We start from the raw sequence: 13,824 nt of genomic DNA on the forward strand, positions 1-13,824 counted from the left end.
AATGACACTGTGCTTTATATCCATTTATAGTTATGTTTAACATTGTCGAACATACGTGTTAGCTCTTGTTATGTTCTAATATTATAATTTAGCAGCTATAAACATTCATTCCCTCACCAGCCTCTCTCTTTTTTTTCTCTCTTGAAGTTAACTGTCCCGAAGTCTTTGTGAAAGCCGTCCTGTAAACTTAAAGTTACAGCTTTATATCTAACCGTTATAAATTCCTGAGACTGGAGACTCTGTCCACAAATGTTAAATAAATGTCTCCTAACTGTACACTTTAATCAAACTCCATTTAGTTGTAGAAAATCTCGTCCAATTAGAATCAAGTGTTCAATATGCTGCTGAATAAGGCGATATAATATCGATATTGACATATACTGACAGATAATGCAAATAATGCAGAATTTTTCAAATAAATCATACATTCTATTAGGAAACAGCTGATTAGATATTAAAATTGCATACTTTCTTTTCATTGTTAAATTTTTGGTAACTACATAAAAGTATTCAAGTTTTCATAGGGTTTTTAAAATACGATACATTATGCTGGTAGTTTGTTAGAAAATCTATAAATCCTGATACATATTGTGTATATAAGAACGGTCTGATGATAGTAAGACATTTAAATGTACAGTGATAAGATATTTTTATTATACTGCCCACTCCTATTTAACACATAAAAACACGTGTGATTTGTCTTGAGTTTTTATTTCAAATTGATGGGTGTGTTACCGGAGCAGGGCTGCTCTGGGGACGTGGGAGGGGTGAGGGGAATGCCGCAGTTTGATGAGTCTCTAGTGCCACTTTGAGCTCCCTGGGCAGGAGGAGGCTGTTCCACAGGCAGATCAGCTTGGGCAATGAGCACGAAGGCTGCTGGGTAGATCATCCTCACACCACCTACAGCACAAGCAAACAGAAAGAGTTGTTTGAACAAACTGATCTAAGACATTCAAATCTTCAAATCAGATGTGATGTAGAGCAACACAGCAGCCTCTGTCAATGTTGTCAATGTAATGTCCTAATATTAGTTTAAGTAGAAGGCAACTGAAACAGAAGACATCGCTCCTTATCTCTCACGAGGTCAAATGAAGCTGCGCCCACACAAGATTAAAAACCTGTCCTATGATAAATACTGTACAAGAACAGCTGCTTGCTTAGAATGAACAACTCAAGAACACTCGAACTCTGATTTATTACAGGTTTGCATAAGAACCTGAAAACACACAAAAATAACAGCGCAAGCTCATTTAGTAAAAAGCTTTACAGAAGACTGCTTCTTTCACATGAGAAAAATAGCATGTCTTGGCCATTTTGCGAGTTGAATGAATGTCGTTTGGGACATACCTACAGAAAAGTGCAAAATACAGGGTGCTGTCTATATATATATATATATATATATATATATATATATATATATATATATATATATATATATATTGTGATATATTGTGATATTGTGATTTTCTGCAGCAAGAAGGTCGGTTAAGGGATGGAGATTTGAAATTAATACGACTGAAGGGCAGGTATTAAATTTCATTAAATTTGGTCAAAATGAAACCTTTAGTAAAATCAACATATTTAAATTTTATAAATATATATATTTATTGATTCTGGATACTTCATACACAATTATTACCACAGTAGAGTTGGATTTATATTAAATAGAGTGACATGCATAACCAATCAGCAAAGAACAATACTGCTAGCACCACCCCCATTGGTACCAAAGTTGAGACGGTACCAATAGTTATACAGCTAGAACTCTCAGTACAGGGTGATAACTCTACCATCAGTCTTCAGTCTCTCTGTATCTTTAAGCACTTCCTTCTAATCCATTAGACAGCATATAATTTGTCTAGCTTGATCCACTCACCCACAATGACCTCCAGAGCGACATGGCTGTGGGGGTCGTAGCTGAGGTTGCTGTCTTGCTCGCCCCTGCTGTGTTTCAGCACCATGGGGTAGAAATAGCTCCACTCTTCTATCAGCTTCCGTACTGCCGGATCGCTCATCTTAAACACCTGGCCCGTCAGAGTGCCGCCCAGTCCGTACGGACTCAGGATCACTGCGAGACAGAGACATGATAAATGAACACATTAAAATGCTAGGACCGTTTGTTCATGATTACAATGTGTTTGCTGATTTAGATACAACAGCAAGTCTTGTATGTGACATGCAGAGGAAGTTTTGATAACAGTATTGTTAATAGTACGCACAATTAAAGCGTAACGTGTGCACAGGACAGACTATTTTACCAGGCTGTTTTGATGTTTTCAGCGAATTAATAAAATAACACCATTGTTCTGGTTAATTTAAGTGCTCTCTTGTAACCTCAGTTTAAAGGATAAGCTGACCAAGCACTCATCTTCTACTCTTACAGCTCTCTTTAAGTGTTTGTTATGGTTTCTAATATAGGAAAATCAGTCCTTAAGATAAGAAATTTCTCCTATTAACACGTGACGTCTTCAACACACCTTTTTGTGAACTTTAAAGGGACAATATTATTAATTAATGAATGAATAATGTCATACTTATGTATTTAACATTCCATAGTTTTTTTTCAGCGTGACATATTGTGGTTACGGTAAACTGGCAGACAGTGATGTTGGACTTAATACTGCTTGATATGATGCAAGAAAAATGTGCTTCAAGGTCAGAATCATGCGTCACTAAGACACACCGCTGTTCTACTCGATCTCAACTCCATGTGCATAGCTCTCTCTTAGCTACTTATGTCTGTAGTTATGTCTGAGGTCTGAATATTGGCATGTGCAATTTCTGTATTAAATCCTCAGTAACTCAACTCTGAATACAGCCCATAATATCAAATATTAAATCAATATTTTCAAGTCTGAAAGGTATAGTGGCCTGTGAACAACATATACTACACACCATGGCTCTTAAGTTGTGTATGTCGTTTAAGAGAGACAGAAAAGCGTAACTCGAGTACGACTCACCCTGTATGGGACTGCTGGAGGTCTGGGCCAGGCGCACGTGCTCCTCAGTGATGTGGTAGACAGGCTGGTGCTGTGAGATCTCCACGCTGGTGCACACATTACTCTCACCATGCAGGAAGAAGGAGAAGGAGCACGAGAGGTGCTCACTGCTGCTGGAGAGACACAGAGAGAGAGAGAGAGAGAGAGAAAAAAAAACACACACACACAAGAGGGTGTCATTTCACGTACTAATATGCTCATGTCCAGAAGAGGGCGATAAGCACAAAGTCAACTGAAGTAATCTGTGTGGCACATAAGCATTTTTCAAGCTCACCAAGAACAACAGAACACTGGAGACATAACATAACAGCTGGCTGATTCAGCACACACCCGCTCTCTCTCTCGCTCTCCCTCTTTCTCCTTCTCTCACACACACGCGCGTACTGTTTGTATAAGTGTTCCTCCTATATTCACATTTAAATTTATATTTATGCTGAGCCTGGTTTGAACAATAAAAAGAAATACTACCCTCATCCTTCTTTTTTCCATGTACAGCCAGTCCAGCTCTGTGCTAGAACCATATGAGGATCTATTTATGGATACGCCGAGTGCCAGTGGGAAAATCTCCTGTTAGAGCATGAGACAAAGCTAACACGCAGAACGCATATGCCCGTAACTAGGATCAAAATGGTCCACGTTGCAGAAATGTGTCATGGTTAATATATCATAATATGCACTGCATCAATTGCTCATTTCTAATCTCTGTTCTGTTATCCTGCCAATCTTCCATAACCTGCTCTGACGCCGATCAGCCCGTTTAATTCGATTGAGTTCAATATTGTGGTTTACAAGACAACCTGCCGACTTCTGAATTACACTATGATAGAACGCCGTCAATACGACGAACGCTATCCCGCTTGTAGCATGTTATTAATGAGTAACATCACGCAAAAAAACACCTTCAAAATATGAAGTGCTTATATAAAGCCATCTGCTAATGTTACTCCAGCTAGCAATCTGATTTGGCTAACAATGCTACAAGTAGTCACATTAACAATAGGAATAATCATACTAATAGTAATAATAACAAGGTTTGAAGGTTTTTAAAAACCGCCTCATAAAACTCACATTTATATCATATGATCTCTCCTGTAATATGTGCACTGCATACCTCTCAAGAAAAAGCTCAAATTTAGAAGCGCAGCAAAACCTGTAGGTCAGTTCGGAACCAGTGATCAATGCTGTTTGGGTTGCAATGTTGGAATGCAAGCTTCTCCATCTAGTAGACTAGATTCTGCCACTACATGATCAAGCTTTCGCTGTATATATGCTACGTGAGAAGTAATAAAACTAGATACGTGTCCTCATAGCGCGTCGCACACATATACTGTAACACGGACACACCTACTTGTAACTCCATTGAGTACAGGAGTGTATAAATGTCGTCCTTTCTGGATGGAAGGGATGTTCTTCCTACTATTTCCCCTGATGACCAGCCAAGCTATACCCAACCATGAGTACATTTTAGCCTGTTATGCAGAAGTATGTGCGCTCAAGCTGAGGTTTGTCACTGTAGTCTGTTAGCGTAGGCCAAGCAAGCAAATGGGAATTGGCTAGATTTGATCACAAACACTTTTAACAGCTTTACTTGACATTTCCGCTATATTTGAATGGGATTACGACACTTCTCTTACAATCTACTGTTATCTTGTATCAATCCCTCGTGTCTGATCAACTAAAATGCTGATAAGGAGGCTGAGATTCCCTTCATGGGGAAATGATGATGACAAGTAAATGAGGACTTGTTAACGAAAAAGAAAAGAAAAAAAACAGTATAGGAACATTTTGTCACATCATGCCGTAATAAAAGTGAAGGAGCTCTAATTATTGCAGGTCTGTCAATTATCTACATGTATGCATGCCCCCCATGAGAGCATTGCTATAAGCCTAGATTTTATGAAAAGAATATTAGACATCAGTGAGAGTGACAATAACAGTGCTCTCTCCACATCTGATACCATCACATGCACAAGTACGTGTGCCACGTGTGTTGTTTAGTGTGTTTTACAGTATAAGACTGTGATGGTAAGATGTATACACAATTTCAAGTGAACATTTTTCACTTGAGCAAAACTAGGAATCGCTCGCATATAAGTGATGTGAAGATGTATACCGTAAGAAGTGTTGAATTCTTGGATCTGAATGGTCAGAAGTTAATGGATATTTTTTTATTACTGCACAGCCCTGGCAATAGTGAAAGCCTTCAGGAGAAAGGGCTTTCTGTATTTTTTGGTAACATGACAAGCTTCTGTTTTTCATCTTATTAAGTCCAAGAGAAAGGAAACGAGAGACTGGTGAGGAAAGGACTGTTTATGGCGGTGATAAAAGTGATAAAAGGAACTTGTTTCACAGACCTGCCCCAACATTAAATGTAACTATAAACAGATTAAAGCCATGATGGTGAATTGATGTGGTATAAAAGTCAAAGTCATGCACTTTGCTGTTATTGGAAAATAATCAGATTTATAGGGGTAAGAGCATCACCCATACCTGTCATCTCCAGGTGTTGGCGCTGTTTTTTTAACCCCTCTCCCACCCACTCCCAAGGGAATTCGGACCAATCCTAACCACTCCCACAGGCACTCCTGCCCACTACCGCCCGCTCCCACACTCTTAACCAATCCCGTCTGTTCCTGCAGGCACTCTTGACCATTTCCGCCCACTCCCGCAGACACTTTTGACCAAACCTGCCTGCTCCCACAGGACCGCTAGCCTAATCCCACCCGCTCCCATAGGCAATCTTAACCAATCCCACCTGCTCCCACAGGCATTCTTGCCCACTCCTGCCCACTCCCACACTCTTGACCAATCCCATCTGATCCTGTAGGCAATCATAATCTATCCCACTAGCTCCTGCAGATACTCTTGACCAATCCCACCTACTCCCACAGGCACTCTTGCCCACTCCAGCCTGCTCCCACACGCTTGATCAATCCCGTCTGAGCCTGCAGGCAATCATAATCAATCCCACCCGCTCCCACAGACACTCTTGACCAATCCCACCTGCTCCTGCAGGCATTCTCTACCATTCCCGCCCGTTCCCGCAGACACCGTTCCCGCAGACAATCTTGACCACTCCCGCCTGCTCCGACACTCTTGATCAATCCCGTCTGAGCCTGCAGGCAATCATAATCAATCCCACCCGCTCCCACAGACACTCTTGACCAATCCCACCTGCTCCTGCAGGCATTCTCTACTAATCTCACCCGTTCCCGCAGATAATCTTGACCACTCCCGTCCGCTGCCGCAGACACTCTTGACTAATACTGCATTCTCCCACAGACACTTGACCAATCCCACCCCACTCTAGCAGTTTTGAACAGTAAACAGTTTATTTTTGTTCATATCTGCCCACAATATTTTATAATGAGCTTTGTTGGTTCTATTTCCCAATACATATATAAAATATTTTAACCACAGTGACCCTGACCTGAATAAAGCATTTACTGTACATTTCAAGCTGTACATCATGAGCAACCCACCATGCCCTGGTAACCAAATTTCCTGTTCCGGTACAGAAAGTTCCATTTCTGGCTCAATATTTTTTTAATCACGGTGAATTTCCAGTTTGGACCAGTTCTTGTTTGAAAAAATTACAGCATGTTCAGAAGCAGGTAAAAAGCACTGTGTACATTATGACTACATGCCTAGTACACAAATCCCATCGTGAATCAATAGACTCGCACTGGGCACAATTAATACTAGAATACACTAGAATCCATCAGAAACAGCACAGCTAGAGATGCCAGGAAATGACTATACCATGTACAATTTACCATTTACCGTGTGTGTGTTCCATGTCATGTATAGCTTACGTACATTTGTCTGGTGTCATGTTTTGGCCTCGTTGTTTATGACTGAGTGCGACCATACAATCACACTAGGAAGCAAGAAAAAAGCATGTAGTCAGGCGTTTTATCATCCCACTCGCAACTATAAATCCGACCTGCAATTAGTTCCCATTTGCTGTTTGATGTGCAAAAATGGAAGAACTCATAACAACGATGTCAACTTATCATACCATTAAATGTGTATAGAGACATTATGAAGAAATTATTGGTGCTTCTGGTGAGTATGCATAGCTAGTACAGTTAGCTTGCTTTGCTAATTTACCAATGAAGATAATATGAAGCCCAGCATATAACATATCAATCAAACTTCAAAACATTTTCAACAAAAGTGGTGTATATAAATCATAAGGTGGGCTGTTGGGTGTACGTTTTGGCTACTGATGTTTCTCGTCAGAACTAAAATTAATGACGGACGATGCACACCTACAGGATGACGTAATACTATGTGAGCTTTTCATTCATTAAACGGACAGCTGATTAATCGGTTAAATGTGTTGGATTTGAGCGAAGCATCATCTAAACTCACAGGCTATCCTGTGTATGAGAACTTGTTTCCAAATTCTGACACTAATCAATACACTTCAACTTGAAGCGAACTAAGCCGCCTACTGGGACTAAACAGCAGCAGGGATCATATCCAAGGCGTAGTCTATTACTCGCCATCTAATGTGTCCGAAACATAATCTTATCTACTGTGTGCTTTTATACTTTATAGCATTAAAGAGAAAAGGAGCGTTCAAGGCAGCGAGCTGTCCAAAGCTGTAATAATCTTTATGAGTCTGTCTCGTGTCTCCTGCCTGAACTCATGGGTGTAGCGCTACAGACGAAATTCCACAACTCGAAATCATCATCCATAATGAAGACTACGCCATCTTATTGGCATCTTGAAATTGTCCAGATCAGACGTTTAATTGTTTGAAGATCTAGTTGCAGGTGTTTACAGCTGTTTTGGGATAAACAAACTTTTTCTAGACTGGAGACCTGTTTCTTATCGCAAAATCGATAAACATGTACGTATGTATTCATGGCAGATGGCTAAGGCTACGTCCACGTCAATCCGGATAGATCTGAAAACTGCAGTTTCATTTGGAAACGATCTAGCACTAGCGTTTTCAAACATTTTCCAAAACATGCTCATCCACACCGAAAATGCTTACATCCCTATACTGCACATGCGTAAAAAAAAACAAACAAACCTAAGAAGATCCGGCTTGCGTCGTTTCCGTCAGGCGTTTTATTTAAAAATGCAATCGGAAGGTTGTACAATGTGACACTAATGTTTAACAGAGCTATCAATCTGGATAGCAGGCACAACCACTGCAGTACAACATCGTCCACTGTCTTGTTTGGTTTGAGTTGAATGGACCACGTGACTAAAAATACATCATCGTTCTTGAATAGCTCTGTTTTCTCATTCCACATTACAGTGTGAAAACGGCATTTTCAAATTTCTCCACTTGGGAAAGCGTTTTCAAAAAGCTCGGTCGGACAAAAACACAGTCTCGGTGTAGAGAAAAAGATAAGTTTTCACATTTATCCGCATTAATGTAGATGTAGATGTAGCCTAATTCTAATCAGTCCATGATAGTCCCACCTACCTCAAATCGGCCAAACAACGATGGCTAAAATAAAAGAATGATTCTTTTTTGCAGTCAAAGTAAATATGCAACAGAGGTTACTAATAGCGAACAAAAACCCCTAATACTAACAAGTTAGTTATGAAAATAAGTTGGACATTAAACTATCCATGGTCTTGTAACAGAATTACTTGCATTACCACACACATGTTTATTAATTATTCATTACTAGATACTTCATGTACACTCCTGGGCAAAAAAAAATAAAAATGGGCCAAGCACAAAATGACAAAATATAAAGCTTTAAATGGTCTTAAAAACAAATCATTGGTCAGAAAATTAGAAGGAATTAAAAAAAAAAAGAAAAAAGCAGCACTCCTGAGACTTTTGCGGCAGTGCACTGTTCACTTATATGGTCTTCTTGTACACGAAGGTAAAATCATGAGAATAGATTTAAACAATTGATGTAAAATTCAAACTAAAACATGTCCGGGTATACGAAATTAAAATAAAGTTAAAAATAAATAAATAAATACAATTCAATTCAAATCAAAAGCTGTCCGCAAGTTTACCCACAAGCCTTAAACGATCCCATACTAAGTTACTTGATCTATTTGTTCAATTCTTCCTAATTGAATCTGACCAATGATTCCTTATTAAGACCATTAAAAGCGTAATATTTTGCCATTTCGAGTTTGCCCAGGAGTGTACTGTAAAATTGTTTCTACATTGTTTTCCCCCCATTTTCTCTATAATTTAACTTGGCCAATTCCCACTTCATACAACATCCCCATCATACAACAGCGAGCAACATGTGCTTCATCTGAGACACGTAAAGCTAGCCAACTGCATCTTTTTGCTCTCTTCGACTCCCAGTCATGGATGAGTATCCGCTTTGATTTTAATTGTCAGCGTTTTCAGATCATTTTTAAGCTCATTTTTATACTTTTTATGGCTGGCAAATATGATGATATAATATTTATATATAGTGTTATGTCATAATAGTTTTTTTTTTATATATCATGGGTACGATAATATCTTTTGATAAAGTTTTTCATGTAGAGAACTAATAATATTTGTTTATATATTGATCTTATGACATCTAAAAGCAGCCGATTTCATTTTTTTAACTGTTGTAATTAGAGATATTGTATTTCTCAGTCGATACCGATAACCGATTATTCAGAGTGATATCGGCCGATACCGATACTTCTGCCTTCTTTTAAATGAATAATAATTAATTCCACAATTCTGAAAGAAATGCAAATAAAAACTGTATTCTCTCCATTTCAACGAGTTGTTCCACAGTAACTGATCTCATAAACAGAAAACACATTACTCTAATTAACATGAACACATGATCTCAATCCTGAAGATTAAAGTAAGATTTCTTATCTTATTGAATGTTATTAATTCATATCAACATTGACTGAATTATAAAAAAAAAAACCTCCTGTTAGTCTCACACTCACTCACCACAAACACAAGCATTTCTACTTCATCACTGAACATCAAACTGGTAATATATAATATCAACTTTTTTTTAATATGTTAACTTTAACTGGATATGAAATACACTACTCTACAAATATAATTTTTCTGTGCAATATATACTTTTTTGTCAACTCGTCTTCATTTAAATCTTTCATCAGTGTACTGGTGCTTTAATTCAGTTCGAGCAGCACAGCAAAAAAAAAACTAGACTCGACACAGAAGCTCCCGCTTCACTGCTGCTCACTTCCGGTGTAAAATTTGATCAGTGCAGAGATTACAGAGATTACAGACTGCAGTTTTGTCGTCATTCCATACCAGAGACATCATCTTTACACACAGCACGAAATCGATGTGTTTTCCCGCCCTCTTTTGATTGACAGGATATAATCGGCCCTGATCATCGGATGTTTTTAAACCATCAGCCGATGGCCCATAGCGTGAAAGATTTGCATACGTCGAAATGCATCTCTAGTTGTAATCTTTAAAACTGTAATTTGTTCAAATGTGATGAGTATTTTTATTTCACTTTTAAATCATTTATTTTTATAGACATTCAGTAAAAGGATTAATGAACGTGTAGCATTTGAAAAGAAAAATATCTGATATCATGAAACCTAAATACTGTGTATTTTAGAAATGTCTTCAAGTATTGTGACGATATTTCTCTCATATTGCCCGCTTCCTCATGATAGACAGGTTGCGTTTGATTATTTCTACGTACAACGGAAATGAAGCAGAACGTGCGAAAAATCGATGACAGATCATTGTAATTCCTCCCTCAAAAACATGCTGATTGAAAGTTTACACACAATGAGGTCCTAAATTGCAGCAATGAAATGAATAACAAAACAATTTTACTGAGGTGATTATCTCCGCTATCATTCTTCCCCCAATCAATCCAGCATGAAGTAAAAATAGATAAGAGATAAGTATGAGATAATGATAATATTTATAAGATACAAGTGATTAGAGATAATGCCTGTGTGTGTTTGCTAGTCAATAAAGCAACGGCAGAAATAAATCTCCTCACAGCGTCTCCAAGGACAATTAGCAGCCTGTTTAGATTAAACCGTGAGGCAGTTAGTAATGCAGAATGTTTCTTAAATCAAAAACTACAATAGTGTCTAGATGTGTGTATGCAGTACAATGTACAGAATAAAGGAGACGAAAGGTGAAATAAACCGCCCTCAGATGAGTAAACACATGGCTAATGGTATTTTTTTCCTGAGCCAGCTAAGCAGCTTGGCGTCCGAGTGACCCCGTGATGTAGCCTGACACCCGATGTCTGTTGCCAAGGAGATGGCTAATGTCTCAATGTCATTCCTTTCCCCCTAGCCAAAGCAGGCTATGAAAACTGTCCCCACACATACACACACACACACACACACACACACACGCACACACACACGCGCCCGCATGCACGCACACACACACACACACACACACACACACACACACGTACATGCATACACATCAAAAGCAGGCATGACTGTGTGCAGTAAAGGTTAGCAGTGTTCATAAAATCAAAGTGTATGTATAAATATTCTAATTCTGTGAAGAAGAGAAAACGCCTGAATGATAAGGATGAACAACATGTTATTAATTAATTCATGATTATCATGATTATCACCATGCTGGCCACTGCAATACACAAACAAGTTCTATGGGTTTGTTGATAAAGTGTGGAATTGGCATGACCATAAACAAATAAAAACAAGCAAACAAACAAACAAAGCAGACAGACAGATCAACAAAAACTACTACTACTACTACTAATAATAATAATAACAATAATAACAACAACAACTATTATTATTATTATTATTATTATTATTATTATCATCATCATCATTATTATGTTTATCATCAGCACCACCAGCATAATAAAAAACTATTTCTTCTTCATCTTCTCCTACTTCTTCTTATTATTTTTAGTAGTAGTGCTAGTATTATTAGTACTATTATTATTATTATTATAAACTGCACCACCAGCATAATAAACAAGAACTATTTATTATTATTATTATTAGATTTTATTATTTTTTATTATTGTTGTTGTTGTTATTATTATTCTTATTATTAATTATTATTAAAAAATAATGCATCCTTAACCATTACATATCACTGCTCCACCAAATTGTTTTAAGATTTATTATTCCTTTTATTACGTGCTTTGTTTTTTGAATTTGCGATTTTCTTTTTCAAAATATTAACAAATTATGCAAATGCAGCTATAGGTATAGTTAAATATGCAACAATTTGCATATCACAAAAATAGATATTTTTCATTGGATTTCACGATATAATTTTTTTATTGTGATAACCTCCCCAGTGGCTGGATTTTTCACATAACAGTTTATAAAAGTATGATTTCACATCATTATTAATTATTCAGATAAATGACAAGTGCATATATTTGCATAATTTTGAACAAATTGCACTTCATTTTCTAAAGCATAACCCAATTGTAATGTGTGGAATAATAATAGTAACATATTATTTTTGTTCATATTTTGTACATATTTTTTGCACACCACTAACACGTTACAGTATGGTAATTCTCTGCACATACGCTGCTCTACGTCCTGTGTTTATATTTAAAAGCATGTTTATCCTGATTAACACAATCCATTTATAAGGCTTTTTCCTGTCTTCTTTCTACTTCTACCTTTTTCTCTCTCTCTGGGAGTCTGATGCAATCTGTTACCAACGTACAGTGCAGTGCTCACTGCTAGACACAAAGAAAGGAGGGGAAAGAGGGAGGGAGAGAATCAGCGGAGAGGAGGTCTGGAGGGAAGAGGGAGGGAGCGAGGGAGGGAGTGAGGTAAAAAAAGAAGGAGGGGTGGGGAAGGCGGCATCTCTTCGGAGATGTGCTGGTAGTCCTCACGCTCTGGGCAGTGGGAGAGAATGAAAGTTAACTAAGCGTTACAGAGGTTACAGCGCCTCCTGCTTTCGAGCCCGCGATGAAATGGACGCCGGGTAATTGAGTTTGCGTGTTAGTAATGTGACTCACAGGGTGGGATTATGGAGAACTATTTATCCAAGTCATTACTGGGATTGCTACAAATGTAGGCTGTGTTTGTGGTATTTACTGGATAAAGTTATGTAGAGTTCTGTAAAAAAAAAAAAAAAAAGTATATCAGGGATGCGTGATCTGAAATGATAGTCATGATTATGTTTCAATTATCAGAATTATTCAGCCAAATTAGGACCCAAATATTAAAAAACAGGTTCTTTCATATCATACATTATAGGCTTCTATATCATACATGCCAGCTGCATCAAGAAAACAGAATCCACCAAAGCTGAAAATACACTATATGGCCAAAAGTTTGCGGACCCCCGACAATCACACCCGCGTGTGCTTGTTGAACGTGCCGGATTTCCAGATCCCTTCGCTTTATAATAACCTCCACTCTTCTGGGAAGGCTTTCTACTAGATTTTGGAGCGTTGCTGTGGGGATTTGTGTCCATTCAGCCGCAAGAGCATTAGTCGACATTGACATCAGGTGAGGAGGTCTGGAGTTTTCCATCAGTGTTCCACGTCTTTTCATCCCAAAGGTGTTCAGTAGGGTTGAAGTCAGGGCTCTGTGCAGGCCACTGAAGTTCTTCCACTCTAACCTTGGGCAAGCCGTGCATGCCTTAATGGAGCTCGCATTGTGCACAGGGGCATCGTCATGCTGGAACGGGTTTGTGTCCCTTAGCTCCAGTGAAGGGAAATCTTAATGCTACACCATACAAACGTCATTCTAGACAGCACTGTGCTTCCAACAGTTTGGAGAAGAACCACATATACGAGTGTGATGGTCAGGTGTCCACATACTTTTGGCTATATAGAATAACAACTGGCTTGTCTGAGGAAAAATAGCCCTCCAGCGTATTAACTAAACATCATTTGAATTT

General features: G+C 38.3%; 1 protein-coding gene across 6 annotated transcripts in view; it reads right to left on the reverse strand.

Annotated features, from left to right (window-relative positions):
* Positions 1-13,824, reverse strand: part of LOC128603781 (mediator of RNA polymerase II transcription subunit 13-like) — a 104,955-nt gene that overhangs the window by 21,018 nt on the left and 70,113 nt on the right. For 5 of the 6 annotated variants that reach the window (XM_053618464.1, XM_053618463.1, XM_053618460.1 and 2 more), the window contains exons 5-7: positions 2,961-3,112; positions 1,877-2,068; positions 736-900 (exon numbers count right to left, since the gene is read on the reverse strand). In XM_053618464.1, coding sequence (XP_053474439.1) covers positions 736-900; positions 1,877-2,068; positions 2,961-3,112 — 509 coding nt within the window. The remainder of the gene's footprint in view (positions 1-735; positions 901-1,876; positions 2,069-2,960; positions 3,113-13,824) is intronic. The other variant, XM_053618461.1, reaches the window with a different exon arrangement.

This window comes from Ictalurus furcatus, chromosome 28 (genome assembly GCF_023375685.1).
Source record: "Ictalurus furcatus strain D&B chromosome 28, Billie_1.0, whole genome shotgun sequence".
NCBI lineage: Eukaryota > Metazoa > Chordata > Actinopteri > Siluriformes > Ictaluridae > Ictalurus > Ictalurus furcatus.